At 41.6% G+C, this 15,231-nt stretch overlaps 1 protein-coding gene across 32 annotated transcripts in view; it reads right to left on the bottom strand.

The window, feature by feature from the left end:
* The window catches only part of DOCK9 (dedicator of cytokinesis 9), a 275,409-nt gene that overhangs the window by 52,445 nt on the left and 207,733 nt on the right, over positions 1–15,231 (bottom strand). For all 32 annotated transcript variants that reach the window (XM_032864087.1, XM_032864092.1, XM_032864103.1 and 29 more), the window contains 5 exons: positions 13,468–13,582; positions 8,809–8,942; positions 6,625–6,739; positions 3,131–3,197; positions 1,564–1,611 (listed from right to left, as the gene is read on the bottom strand). In XM_032864087.1, the coding sequence (XP_032719978.1) occupies positions 1,564–1,611; positions 3,131–3,197; positions 6,625–6,739; positions 8,809–8,942; positions 13,468–13,582 (479 nt within the window). The remainder of the gene's footprint in view (positions 1–1,563; positions 1,612–3,130; positions 3,198–6,624; positions 6,740–8,808; positions 8,943–13,467; positions 13,583–15,231) is intronic.

Below are 15,231 nucleotides of genomic sequence, written 5' to 3'. Positions count from 1 at the left end.
TATAAAGTCAGAAGATTTTTTTTTAATTAAATTTATAGCCATTAAAAAAAAAATAAGTTCACAGTTAGACAAGACCCAATTCTAAAATATTTTGTTGGGCAGAAAACTTCAGCTTCCCACATGCACCATGTTCAGCTCTGCGGCACGTCACCCTAATTTGCACAACGCTCTCCAAATGCCATCTTGTGCTGTGGGTGACAATTACCGTGAGAAGGCTGGGAAGCTTGCCGGGCATAGTGCCTTCCGGTTACAAATATACCACATCCCCATGTCCACAGGGCAGAGTCAAAGGGAGTAAAGTCCGGCTGCGAGGTGTTACCCAATAAGGTCACCTTGTATATACTTGCATTTGGTACTCAAAAGTGCAAATGTATAATTGACTGTTACGATAAAAAATAACAGTTAAAATGAGAGCACTTCAAGTGCCACCGCGTTTCAGTTAAAAATAAATACGAATAGGATGAAAGTGTAAAATATACTCTCTAAATTTACTCTTTAAAAAAAAAAAAAACCCACAAACTCTTATTGAACATGAAACACAATTCTGCAAATGTCTCAAATATCCCAAGAAAAGAACAGTTAACATAAAAAGTAAAAATCTCCACATTCAAATAATCTTAAAAATTTCTCTCCTGTTTCATTGTTGTAAAACAGAATTATAGAGAAAAAATTCAATCACTACTAAATTTTAAAGTTGTCCTAAAATATAAATGTGTTTACTTATAAATAAACAATAACAATGGAAAAATAGGATACTTAGACCAAACCTGTAAATACATTATCACGGGACACATAACACAGACAAAACAGAGCAGCCGCAGAACAGGAGTGGGAACGTGGTAAGGACAAGATGTGCTCTGAAGAAATGCCTCCAAGAAAGAGAGGCTTGAGTGCCCCTCGCAATAAGGTTCCGGCTCCCCTCGAACTCAGCATGGATCTGAGAGTATGTTGTGGGGCAGGGCCGTGAGGATGTATGAAACTCAATCAAGAGTTCTGGTCAGATAAGAGCAGGGCATGGACAGCTTATCTGGACTAAGGAGAAAAGGCTCCGTTGCAGAGACGGTTTTTAAGAAATTTGAACAAATCTGAGATGGACTGAAAGCATTCTTTCATGAAGAAGAAAGGAAAAATGGTTATGTGAGAAATTATTATCTTTGTAGCTGGGAGAAGGAATGGTAAAAAGTGACCTTTGAAAGTCAAACAGGGGAAGCAAAACCACTGGAGGAGGAGAAAAGAGCGAGAAGACACACCTGGGGGAGCTGGGAGAAGAGAAAGCGGACGGGAAGGAACAGAACACAGGGGCGTATTTGGAAGGAAGCACACCAGTGAAGCAGCAGGCCACAGAGGGAAATCCTTCCAAGAGATATGCAAGAGGCAAAATGAGACAGAAGGAATGTGGGAATGCAGGCGAAAGATGCCACCAGATTTGACGGTAGCAGTCCAAAGACATCGCAGCTGTTTATGAGAATTCCAACTGCCAATCATCACGGATGACAATTTCCACACATTCAGAGCCAAGTAATACAGAGAATGATACACATTCGAGCCAAACCCCCACAGTACCTGGCTATATATCGCTTCCCCATGTACTGGAACTGGTGTAAGCAGACTCTGCAGACAGGATGAAAGGTTATTAGGGAAACAGGAAAATAAAATGGTTTCCAATACATTGCTTTATTTCAACCCATCAGCAATAGCACATTCAATAAACTCTTACATCTACCAGTAGCCTCTTACTTCTGGTATTCAGAAATTCTTAGGAGGCTCTTTCTCACCCAGAGAAAATCACTAACCTAGAGGGGAGGTACCATGCTGGGCTGTCGGTACTGTGCTGGGCGGTGAAGCCACTGGGAGGCCTGGGACAAACGGGACTGCCCCTTGACTCAGTGTGCCTCAGCACAGGCACTGGGGAAAGCGCAGGGCTGGGGCACTCTCCCAGCTGTTTATTTGTCCTCATTCAATCCGGGAAAGGAGCTCCCTCTTTTGGCTTTTCTAAATGGACTGGTCCCTTACAGACATCAAGTGTCTAATTTTTGGGTTGGTTTTAATATATCCACAATGTTGATTTTTTAAAAAAATCATGTATTTAATAAGAAGTTGTTACAATAATGTCCAGTAAGTTCTTCTGGTGAGGAATCTCATCAATCTCTCCCACTTGTAACTTAGCGGAGAGAATGATCATGACTAGGAACCAAGACCGTAATTCAAAATGCAAAAAGCTCTGATCACGGGTTTTTGCCTGAGTTTAGGAAAATATATTTGACAGCAAAATCATGACCCCAATTACCAGATATAAAGCTATTTACAGTTATAATTTATCCAGTTGTTATGAACAATCATAGTACTGTAGAAATAATAATGTGTTTGATTGTGGGGTGTCCAAGACCTTGCTGGATGTTACAGAACATATTCTCTATGTAAATTTTCTAAAAATCTAAAAAATCTAAAAAATTTTGGATTTGGAAAATCATTTGGCCCCAGCGATTTTTTTTTTTAAGTAGGCTCTATGCCCAGGGTGGAGCCCAATGCAGGGCTTGAACTCATAACCCTGAGATCAAGACCTGAGCTGAGATCAAGAGTTGGATGCTTAACTGACTGGGCCACCCAGGTGCCCCTGGCCCTAGCAAATTTTACAGGGGATTGTGGATTCGTGGTGGGTTTTGTTTTTTTGTTTGTTTTTGTTTTTTTTTTTTTTAAGCAAAGAGCTTAAAGGAATGACTGAAGAGCTACAAGGAGGTAATATAGATAAAATGTAAGATTTCACTTACATTTAAAAATTATAGCTATTTTTGTCTCAGTATTTACATCTGCTTAAGCTACATTAGACTCATCTTTGAAACAGCATTCACCCAATTCAGCTAATAAACTGTGTCATTTTATTCAGATAGTTTATACACATAAGCAGTTAGCTCTCATCTATGATAACCACATATCTAATAATTTAGGATTGGTCACTGGCCACTGAGTCATGTGCTCCCGAGAGCAAGTGTTGGGGCTAGGTCCAGGAGAAAGAGCTTAAAAACGGTGGATGTGAATATACTACATTCCTAGTTCAACCCCATAGCATTGTTCACACCTCTTAATTAGCCAAGAAAAATCAAGAGGCAGAGAGCAAAGCAAAACTACTCACTCAGATATTGTAAAAAAATCCATAAGTTCAGACGTTGAAGCCTTGTTCCAATACGTAAACAAAGCATCTAGAAAGTAAACATTAATTTGGTCAGAATCATGATGTGCATTATATACAGCAGGGGATGGGGAAAAGATTTTGGAGAATAAACCCTCAAACCCTTTTATAGCTGATCAAAGAACCAACCACAGTGACCAGTCTTTATTGGTAACAGACACAATGTGCATATTCAATTTCAAGAAGCTGCATTTGAACACCTGAACTTTAATTTCATCATGCATCACCTAACACTAGATAGTACAATTTTAACTTACATATAACATGCTCTTAAGTGGCTCAGAGATTTCAGAGAATATAAGTAGGCAAATAATCTCAAGTTAGGCTCTCTCTCTGCCTCATACAGAATCGCCCTCCAGGAAGGAATCTGTTGAAAATTCTTGCATGTACCTAAGTCCTCTCTTCTTAACACACACACGCAGAAATGGATGCGTACATACTGCACACACTGTTTTTCCTTTGAGTTTTATTTCAGTAATATAGCTTGCATCTCTTCCAATCTTCTCCAAGATGCCTGATACTCCTCTCCATGAATGCGGTATAACCGAGTCAGCCAGTCCCTTACTGACAGACATTTACTTGTTTTCCCCCCTAATGCTCTGCTCTATTAAATTATGCTTTGAAGACTATCCTTTTATATGGATGTTTGCACACTTGTCCAACTACATCTATAGGACAAATATTCTCAGAAGCGAAACAGCCACGTCAAATGTTATGGACAGATATTGCCAAATAGTCTTCCAAACAGGCAATGTATGCAACTTCCTGTTTCCCAGCGTGATGATGTGGTGCTGTCTCCAAGAGGAAGTCACCCGCACATCTGCTCTGCGTCAAGATGACCGGCCATATTTTCAGTAAAGGCAAATCCTCCAAGTCCATTTACAGGAATCATTCTGTGTGTGTGACCCTTAACCTTTTAGACTTGCCCAAAAGTGCTACCACCAGATAGTTAAACATTTTTGCATTCTTATATTTTATACTGAGGTTGAAAACCCGGTGAAGAGATTTCTCTCAGAGAGAAATTCCACTGAATTCGAGGGCCTGAGGAGAGTAAGAGCGGTCTGCAGTGATGCCAATGGCTCGTGAAGGTGCTTGGCCATGGACATTTCACTCCATGCTTGTCCGGAATGGTGAGGGGCAGGGGAAGCCATGAGCTCTACATGGACAATCTGTTATGAGTGAGCACTGTGCTAGGTAGTCTCACGATTGCACACTTGTCATATCTTAATCGCCACCATGATCAGAGACAGTGTTCTAATTTATAGATAAGCTAATAAAGGCTCAGAGAAATCAAGCAGTTCTCCCCATCATCAGGCTAAAGAATCATGGTGGAATGGGGACTTCAATCAAGTACACCTGATTTTAAAAGCCACGTTTAGTTTATTAGACCAGTAACATGGGTGGGTCAGTGGGCTTCCATCTTTCAGGAATTCTGAGTTTAGATTCCGGAGGAACAGACTCGGGTTACTTGAGACTGGCCATTCTCATGGGGTGAGCACCCAAGGAGCCGAGTGAGTATGAGAGGACCTCTCCGGGCCAACTTGCAGACATCTGTGGTCACCCCAGCACGAATCAGACAGAGCCGGCTGGCCAGCCAACGAGCACCAAGCTGCCTTTCCTTGCTCTTGGCTATTGGCTGAGGCTGAGGTTACTGACCTGGGGGGTTGGGGGGGAAAACAATTAACCTCTATGAGAGAGGGAGGGGCCCAAGCGTAGAAGGTGCTCCTTGAATGTAGGAAAAGGGAAAGAGTAGCTACACAGTTACACAGTTGACTTTGGTTGTCTATCCGCTAAACTACTCTGAAGGCATTTTCTCTCCCACCCCATACCATACACAAGAATCAAGTCCAGGTAGATACTAAGATTTAAATGTGAAAATTTGAGTAATACTATTTTAAAGAGGATAAAGAAGAGTATCTTCATGACTCTGGGGATAGGTGAAGACTTTTTAAACATGACACAAAAATTCAAATTACAAAAGGAAGGAAATTGATACCTTGAAGGTAATTTTTTTTTTTTTTTTTTTTAAAGAGAAGCTCTAAAACTGTTTTGAAGAGGTCACTGCATTTTTAAATCATGTGCATGGCCTTCCAAAGGGCTGCCTTTAAAGGATAACTTTAACTAGGATGCAAAATTTCTGGAATATTTATGGTCTCTAAAAAGGTAGTTATGGTCTAGTTATAGATCTTATTTATTATTTGAAACTTAAAATATTTTAAGGAACACTTTCAGCAAAGGAAAAACAGAATTACAAAGCTGGCTAAAACTTACCACCATGATGTAAAGTTCAGAACTTTTGACATTAAGGGCAGAATTCCAACTTTATAACCCTAATACCTGAGTAAGTGCCCAGTGCTTTGCTATCTGGTCATCACTCAAGGAAAATTATTTTCTGTTTGTTGTGTTTTTAAAAGCTACTTTAAAGTAACAAATTGACAGAATAAAAAAATAACCGAGTCCTGAAGCATTTTAGGGACAGGTACGTGGTTCCTACCATCTGGGTACTAAGGTCTAGCTATTAATGCTGCAGAAATGGAAGCTTAATACAAAAGAAACATTCTTCTCAGGCAGATATGGAAGCCTAATATAAAAGAAACATTATTCTCAGGCAGAAATGCCTTCCACTGGATGTTTAAGGCCCATACTGACTGCCACTACACAAAGGCAGCACGAGAGGCCTTCAGCATTTTGTTTTCAGAAGACTTTGCCTTGACTCAATACACTTCACAGGACACTTTCTGATATGTTGCAGCAAGTCAGACAAGATTTCTGATCAAGGAAGAAACAAGACATTGTACCATGGCATGATTTCAAATGATTGCTTATATTACAAAACTGGGGTTGAAGTGTCTTATCATGGATGTTTACATGCTTTATTCTATTAAAAAATGTGGTTGTCAAACCCTTTATGAGAAACTTAATCTACTAGGATACCACTAACTCCATCAGAAAACTAAAAAATCACATCTCACTTCCAGTTAAAGCCAGGAATGTCACACATACCCTAAATGGAAGAGATGCTCAGATCCCCCAACATTACATATTCCAATTCAAGAGTCTGACTAATAAAATTATGCAAGTTGCCAGTAACTTTGTTAGGACAAGTGCAATTGTTTTTTTAGAGAAAAAAAAAATCAAAGGCTACCTCATTTATCTGCTTCTGTCTTCTTGGATTATGATGGTAGTTCCGAGTTTAATTAAAAAAAAATTTTTTTAATGGCCCATGCACATTTTAGAACTCACTTTTTAGAACAATTAGTAAAAACCCTTTTTCCAAATTAAGACTTTTATTTCTGCTACATTTAGTACATTAACATGTATTTCCAATGAGGAAGAAAAGCTTTTTAAGCCCTTCTATCCTTTCAAGCAATTGCAAGTTTTAAAAAAGAAACCAAATACTGAAACAAAGTAAAACCGACATCTTCACTTTCACCTACCATCAGACATGCTTTTTAAGATGTAGAGGAAACACATCAACAGGCTCTTAATCTCGGACTGGTCAAGTTTGTCACAACGAACCACAGAATTTCCCAAAGTGCCACTCTGCTGGTGCTAAAAAAAGGAAATACAGGTGATTTTTTTTTAATCCATTATTCCAGGTAAAACAAAATTAGGTTCATTTTTCTCCCTTGGAAGAGAAAGATTCTTAGAATTGAGTCAAATCACGCAAACTGGAAGGTATAACTCATGGGTCGAAAACCACAGGCACACCTTCACCAAATACACACACAAGCGCCTAGTCCACAGAAGCTCTGTCAGCTTCCTTCGCTTGCTATCCTAAGAGACAAGCCAGCAGGCATAGACCTTCCAAACTGGGTAACCACAGCTGGAGCTATCAGCTCAGTTCTAAAATGCCAAGTACGGTCTCATGCAAAAAAGGGATGTGGGCTTGGATCAAAGAGAAATGATGAGTCCGAAGACACTGCAGAACCGACCATATCCTCAGGAGAAGGCCAGTGTCTGAAAGAGGAAATAAAATCCATGCTCCTGTTGTGTGCCCCACAAAAGCCTGCGGCGGAGTCCCTGTCATTCAGCTGACATCGTGGGGCACCGCTGGGGGGAAAACGACAGGCAGGTACCCAACAGGAACAGAAAGGGACACCTCAGCAGAGCTTGTTCAAAGACCCTAAACCGATGAGACCATTCCCTCAGCGGCTTAGTTCAACACCGCAAACTTCAGAAAGTGCAGGGCGCAGGGTGAGAGCAGTTTTGCCACTAGACAGCACATTTACATGTTCAAGGGGTTCAAATTAAAAAAAAAAAAAAAAAAAGTACAAGAACAAGAATCTCATCTCCTGATTTAAAAAGTCACGGGAGATTTTGAAATCATCAAAGTTGTATTGCCAATTGAAAAGCAGGATTTTTTATGTTTTTGGCAAATATCAAAGCAGAAAGACCAATTTAAAAAAAATCTTTCATTCAAGGTATTGGGGGCAGCAACTGAAAAAAGTATATGACAAACAGGTTTAATTAATAATATACATGAGTTTTTTATTATAGAAGAAATACAGGTGCAGTTAGTGGCAAAACCATAGGGTGGAATGCATCATTTTGCCCACCCACTTCGCCAGGGCTGCTGGGAGAACCCAGTGCTTCTTGCACTGGGAGGGAAGGTGCAGCATGCAAAGTTTCCTCTGGCAAAGGTGGGATTGTTAGAAGGGAAAAATCCACAGTGACCCGGTTTTTCCTGGCTGACTGGCAGCTCTCTTCCTCCTCTCCAGCACTGCGTATGATGCAAGCAGAATGCCTCCTGAGCAGCTTCTCGCTCTACATATGAAGGCAAGTCACGGTCAAGGGGAAAGTTCAAAACGTCATGACACACACCCACATGGAAACGCTCCCACCTCTACCAAAACCGCACGGAAGGATAATCGTGTCACTGTCAGCCACAGAAAGGAAGGTACGATGACCAACCTACCGCTGAAGGACATTCTACACGTTTTGGAGAACTAGAAATACATCCCTAAGTGGTTCACCTGTTGATTGGTATGTGTGCTTGCCTTGAACTTGAAGTAACTCAGGAAAACAGTGGCCAAGGCAACACTAATCTATCATTGTTCCAGGTTTAAATTCAAGCTTTAGCCATTCCCACAAAGCTCCAAATAGTCTGACCCTTGATTATTTCAAGAAAAAAATGTTAAATATAAGGAGGATGTGTTGTGTTGGAGGTACCAGTGTGAGCTGGTTTCAAATAAAGTCTCATCCCTGAATCACCTAGATGATCAATTAATCTTTCTGGAGCAAGCTCTGGACCCAACACCCATTTGCATGGATAACTGTATACATGGTATTCTCTGGTGTACAGACGATGGGGATTCTAAATGAGAGGCATTTTGATGTCCCTACCTGTCCCACCTGCCCAGACTATTTGCTCAAGGTCCTCCACTGTAAACACTGCCCTGATGTAAAATCTTGGAAACAAGAATGGGCGAGATTTCAGGAAATGGGCCCCATCCTTAGACAATACTCTGATCACAACTCTGATAATAACTCCAGGTTAACTGAGTTATTAAAAAAAAAAAATAGTTACCCTTAACAAACACCAGAACACGCAGCACGGTTTACTTTAGGCTAAATCCATTAGTTGTAAGAAACACTTAAGGTGTATGAAAAGAAATTACCTTATCCAGGGAATTGCTTTTCTCGCTATTCCTTTCTGGAAGGCTATTCCCCGAATCTGTGCTTATGAGGGATCCTCTTGAATCAGCATTTCTCACACTATTGATGTTCGGAGTTGACGTTGTATATGGAGAAGCTAAACAGAAATCAAGCGAAGACCAAAGACTTGGTGAGATACAACAAAATGAAGATCAGTATGGAACTTTAAGGGAAATTGCTTCTATGGCACTTGTTTTTGTTGTTATTAAGAAATGGGCTCAAAAGTTTCACTCAACCACCTCGCCATAATCCGAAACATTCAGACACAACCGTGAATTCACTTATGTGAGGCCACCTTGGATTTCTCAGACGAAAGGAACACACACCATTTCAGAATGCGATAAAGATGTTAAAAAATTAAAAAGATAAATCCACCTACAACTATCAAATCAAAAAATGAAACCCTGCAATGAGCCACAGTATTCAAACTGTATGCTGAGGTGCCCTAGGAAACTCACGGGGCCTCTCGGGACATTTTACATTTTCAAGAAAAACACGATGGTGCTTAACATTTGCCAAAACTGCAGTTTCAATGTGAGATCATGCTATGTTCCTCTCTATGATGTTGTATCTTTGTGAAGCTAGGTCTTTGGTGGCTGCTATGATAAAAAGCACGTACTGGGTGAAAATCACTGTGGAATGGGAAATGAAGACGGTGGTGAGAAATCAGATTCCAAATTTGAGCTGCTGGGCAATGTCTAACAGGTGCACACATCCCATTGGTAATGGGTGTGGTTATTAAAAATAATTTTTCTTTAAATTTATGTGTATTTTTCTCTAATGCCGATGAAGTTGTTCAGATAGATGAACTTCCTAGGTTATGTGGCTCCAAGTACCTAATAAACAGAACAGTTGGTTGTTTACTCTGGGGACTCAATGAACAAATTACTATGACCAAAAGTGTGCTGTGAACGGAGAATGCTTGGGAATCTCTGCTACAAAGAGTTACGAGCAGAAAAGAAACTTAAAATGTGTGACATCTGTGAAAAAGCAGCACTGTAAGTCAGGAATCAGCCCTCACCTCAGAACTATGGAATTTTTTTTTTAAAATAAGGTTTATTTATTTATTTATTATTTATTTATTTATTTATTTATTTGACAGAGATCACAAGTAGGCAGAGAGAGAGAGGGGGAAGCAGGCTCTCTACTGAGCAGAGAGCCCCATGCGGGGCTGGATCCCAGGACCCTGAGATCATGACCTGAGCTGAAGGCAGAGACTCAACCCACTGAGCCACCCAGGCGCCCCAGAACTATGGAATTTTTTAAAGTAAAAGTAGTAGACTGACTTCCTGCTTCGGTAAGATTTCAGTATATTACATGATTTAAAACGATCATCAAACTTGTACCTTCCATGCTGAACCACAAGGCTTGCCTCCAGCTGAAAGGCTGGGCTGGCTGTGCACGCTGTCTGAAGAGTCTTTGGTCTGGGCTCCAGCAAGCTGGAAGCAGGGCCTCCCACACCCACACGGAAGACGCCATTCCCCAACACCTCAGAACAGGCCACCATTTTCATATGTTAGGATGCAAATCAGCTGCCATGGACTGAGACATTTCTTTTCTCTTTAAAAGATTATTTATTTACTTACTTACTTATTCATTTAGTGTGTTGTGGGGAGGGGCAGAGGGAGACAAAGAATCCCAAGCAGAAGCCCCTCTTGCTGAGCACAGACCCCAATGCGGGGCTTGATCTCAACACCCCGAGATCACGTCCTGACCCAAAATCAAGAGCTGGATGATCAACCCACTGAGCCACCCACGCACCCCTGAAACACTTCTAAGTTAATTCCTCCCTCTACCTAACACTCAGGTTTATCCACCACCAACGTCCCTGAAACTGAATCAGCATATTAAAATTAAGAAAAGAAGCATGAGGGGAATTTGAAAACGGAAGTGATGGCTGGAACGTGTAAACCACTGGCCCCAGGATGCCTCATTCCAGAAGAGAAACTGTGTGATGGATTGTCATGGGGAACAGGTAAAAACCTATGAAAAAACTATGAGCCTCTTTCTATACTTAGAGATAAAACACACTTTATGACCAAAGTATAATTATAGTCCTCCTAATATAACCAGACTTCATATTTAATGTAAAACATAATGATCATGAAAAAGAGGTCCTCAGTGAAGTAAAATTAGACCTTAAATTGACAGGGTTTTAGGCTCAGTTCCAGAAACAGAATCCTAATCTAAGGCAAACAGATGGAAATGCAGTAAGTCAAAATCAACATGTTTAGTAGAACTGGGTTCCCATTGTGTGTGTGTGTGTGTGTGTGTGTGTGTGTGTGTGTTTGTACTTAATGTCTCAGGCCAGTGCATTTTAAAAATCTTAAACAACATTTAAGTAAAATGAAAAGAAGTTCAGTTCACCTCTGTCTTCTTTGTGTAGACAGCCCAATGCAAAATACTGAGCAGGTGGAAAAGAGAATCCTGGGCTTAAGAATGTGTGCTTTTTAAAAAAACAAACATAATCTTGGAGCAGATTTATCCAGGCAGCAAATCAGTTCTAGAAATCTTCATGCACCATGTTCCAAAGGCATTTAAAAATGCTGAAGGTACATTCTGGGAAAACGAGATTTCTACTAAATAGAGATGCAAGGAGAAAGTCCGCTCTTGAAGGATAAGCACCAGGACTCAAGTTAACTGGAAACTCCTCAGTGAATAAAAGAAGAGTTGCTCAAGCTACCAGAAAACGAGCAAACCCAACTCAAGGGTGGGGGCTTTTCTGGAAGGCATTCCTAAAAGGAAACAAGGGAAAAAGTCTTTCAATGGGGGTAGGAAAGAAAAAGCTGGAGGATAGAGAAGGTCTGTTAGGGTGAATTCCTATGGAAAGTGGATTCAGATCTTGAAATTTAAGAGCGCAAAAAGGGATTAAATCAGTCTCAGATACTTTTCATAACTTCGTCACGAACACAGAGCAACTGAAGGTCATTAATGCCATTCGAGTCTTGGTAATGATACCCAGCGGTTCATCTTTACGTTCTCAAGGCAACCCACACCCTGACAAGGTGTTGCAGAATTTGGAAAATAAAGTCAGAGTCAAAGTATTGCCTCGTTCTAGTTTGATCATTTCCAGAGTCTTGAATCCTACAGAGTACTAGTGAGGGAGTTATGATTTCTACACATTCCTGGGCCCCAAGAGTCATGAAATTGGCTACTGAGAGTACGTCACAGAAATGCATAACACTGAAGAATTGTGCTTGTTATAATGGCAGTCAGATACTGTCACCATGCCGGACACTGTGCACACTGTATGAGGTTTCCACTCCTTGCCCTGACTCTGTTTTGGAGATGTGGACACTGAGGGTGACAAGAAGAGACACGCTGCTCAGGGCAGTCAGTAACTGATGGAGTCTGGATCCCAAACCACCTCTGTCTGACCTTAAAGCCAGTGTTGTAAGCTCTGAGCTCTGCAGACAATATCTTCCCATGAGAGTCCCTTTCCCGCCCTGGAGCAGTGGCTGGGTGTGTGGGCAGAGCAGGGCAAAGAGGACAGGACGAGGGCCCCAGGAGAAAGGCAAATACGAACACCACAAGCCAGTCTCTGCTCTGAGCATTCTGCACACATTTACTCACTTAACCTTTACAATATCTAGTGAGACCACCATGGCTTTGAAAAATATATGTAAGCATAAGTATGATTAAAGACTGGTACTGTAGGATAAATGTGGACACTGGTGTGGGGTTTCTGATTCTACATTCTGCTCACTTTCATCACCTACGTGAAACAGCACCTTGACATTAAGAAAAACAAGGAGGTAAGGACACAATCAGAATAAATAATAATCCTGCAAATTAAAAGGCTAAGAGCCCTTTATTCTGCCCCATGACCTAAGTCCACCCAATGGGTGTCCCAAGCATTTGGCATAGCCAGATGCTTCATTTATTCGAAATGTAGTAAAAGACAGAAATAAAGACAGAATAAATCTGTGAGTGTTTGTGACAATTCTGTGAAGACACATCTACTTTCTTTTTGTACCACTATCTTTATGAAGCAGTTGGCAAAGTGCTCAATTAGTCAGAATATTAATAAGTACATTTCTCAGGCATTTTCTTCCAAGCATTACTCAATCTGAATCTTGATTTTTGCCATCTGTTTTCTTCCCCATGGAGGTTGCTCTTACATTATGTCAGAGAGAAAAATATTCTAGGGAAGAAGATTTTAGAAAACCAATTTTAGAACTGTACTCCTGCCACAGACCACCATCTCCTCAGCAATTACTCGATCACATTTCATCAAAATCACCACCAGCACAAGTAAATCCTACCCACATCCCCCAACATGCTCCTGCAAAGATGTTCCTTTTCTAAAAACTCCTTTCCTGAAAATCCAATTTGGACATTTAAAATGAAAAATTAATGTGAGCATAACAAAAAGCAAACAGCACAAACGCGTGATTAGGCGTTTGGAATCTTCAATGCATGAGAATTTGGGGGGTGGGGTCTGTATTTCAGGGTCGAGTCGAGGGTTTCCATCATTAAATATGAAAAGCAGGAAAAGACCGGGCAAGGCAGAAGCGCAGGCTCCGAGGGCCTCCTGTGAGAGTCGGCGTGGCTCCCACTCTGCAAGAGGGAGGCAGTGCAGAATCGGAGCAGAGGGAGGCGAGCGGAGCGCCGAGCCTTACCGATGCCGGAGATGGCTCCGAAGAGGTCTTTGTGCAGGCTGTTGTCCAGCACAAGGCCAGGCTTCTGCGGCGTCACCAGCGGGTTCGTGGCTGGCAGCGAGTCCTCCTTCATGGTCTGTCCAAGGGGAGAGAGAGAAAAGATAACCGAAGATGACTTTCAAAGAGTCAGCAGCTGTCCTTGGAAGGGTCGGGGACGTGCGGGCACAGGACCCAAGAGCCTGGCCAGTCAGATGTGCTGCGTGGGGATGCGGGAGCTCAGCGAGCAGGACAGAGGGCCTGGGTCGGGGAATGGACAGGGTGCAAGTGTGTGGGCAGAGCACTCTGGGTCCATAAAGTCACTGTGTGTTGCCCCAGAAGGTCTAGCATGTTCCCCTTCCACAGCGCGGATGTCCAACATTTCCTCAGACTGTTTTTTCCCTCAGACAAAGCCTCCCATGCTCTTTCTAAATGTAACACTGGTTTTTCTCTCACATCAGAAATCCTCCCAAATGAGCAGCAGTGACTTACAACAGCAGCACGGAAAAGCTGTCCAAGCTTGCAGCTTCGTGTGTACTCTCAGGCAGTGGAGAAATTGTTAATTTTGAAGTTCTGTCATAAAAGGGGCTTTTCTTTGGTGATTTTCTCAGGATTGAAGATGTACAAAGAGGTAGCATTATACCCTGAATTCTTTAGTCAGATCAGAAAAGCAGACAGGTTCAGAGAGTACACTTGTGAAATACAATGTTGTATGGGGTGAGATGAGTGTCCTTCAGAACTACAAAACACATTCTACACATAAGGCGCTTCTCAGTGTGACATTATTTAGGACATGTATTCAGAGGTGGAGAGACAGCATTAAAAAACAGGACAATGCATCCCTGTGGGGCCAAAGGGACAGAAACACAACATGAAAATTTCCCAAGTGTATGCAACAATCACAGTGTGGGAAGACTAACAACCGAGCTCATTCGTGGGTCCAGAACAAAAGGGAAAAAAGGAAATTACTACACTGGTAGCACGTGTGCAAATGAATGGCAGATGGTCTCCACCCCAAACATACTGAGATCATTTCTGGGATCATCCTTCAGGCAACTTAATTTCCAATACATCCTCCAGTGACTACATGAAGATGATATAAGTTATAGTGGTCAGTTTCTGAAGGTGGGGCCGTACATCACTCCTGCTGGCCTCCCTGACATCAAGTCTGACTTTCTAATTTTACAGACACAGAGAAACTTTAGCCCAATGATGTGGATCTTCCAAGGCTGCGTAGCATGTTACCATGAGAACAAGCTGGCATTGAGCTCTCAGAGTCCACAGGTTAAAACTACGCTTTCCTTTTTAACCTCCTCTCCCTGTAAATCTTTGCTGAATTCAGAGATGGTCCTTATGTCTTACAAGGTATGGTCCATCAGAAAAGCATGGTTTTAATAATGATTTTTATCCCAAGAGTTGAAGGTTTACTGATTGGCCCCATCTTAGCCAGAAACACGATTAATCAAGAGTACTATGGATTATTATGGTTTTAGTGGTAAAACAAACAAACAAACAAACAAAAAAGGATGGGTGTGTCCTGGGTTAAATAGTATCCCCCCCCATAATTCATGTCCTCTGAGAACCTCAAAATGTGACCTTATTTGGAAATGGGATCTTTGGAGATGTGATTAAGACAGAAGGCAAAATGAAGTCCTCCTGGATTAGGAGCCCTGCGTCCAATCACCAGTGTTCTTCTAAGAAAAGGAGACGACTTCAGAGATGATAAAGACACACACAAGGAAGAAGGCC

The sequence above is a fragment of the Lontra canadensis genome, unplaced genomic scaffold, assembly GCF_010015895.1.
Source record: "Lontra canadensis isolate GAN:19392208 unplaced genomic scaffold, GSC_riverotter_1.0 scaffold26, whole genome shotgun sequence".
Classification (NCBI taxonomy): Eukaryota; Metazoa; Chordata; class Mammalia; order Carnivora; family Mustelidae; genus Lontra; species Lontra canadensis.
This window is presented reverse-complemented; position numbering and strand designations above follow the sequence as displayed.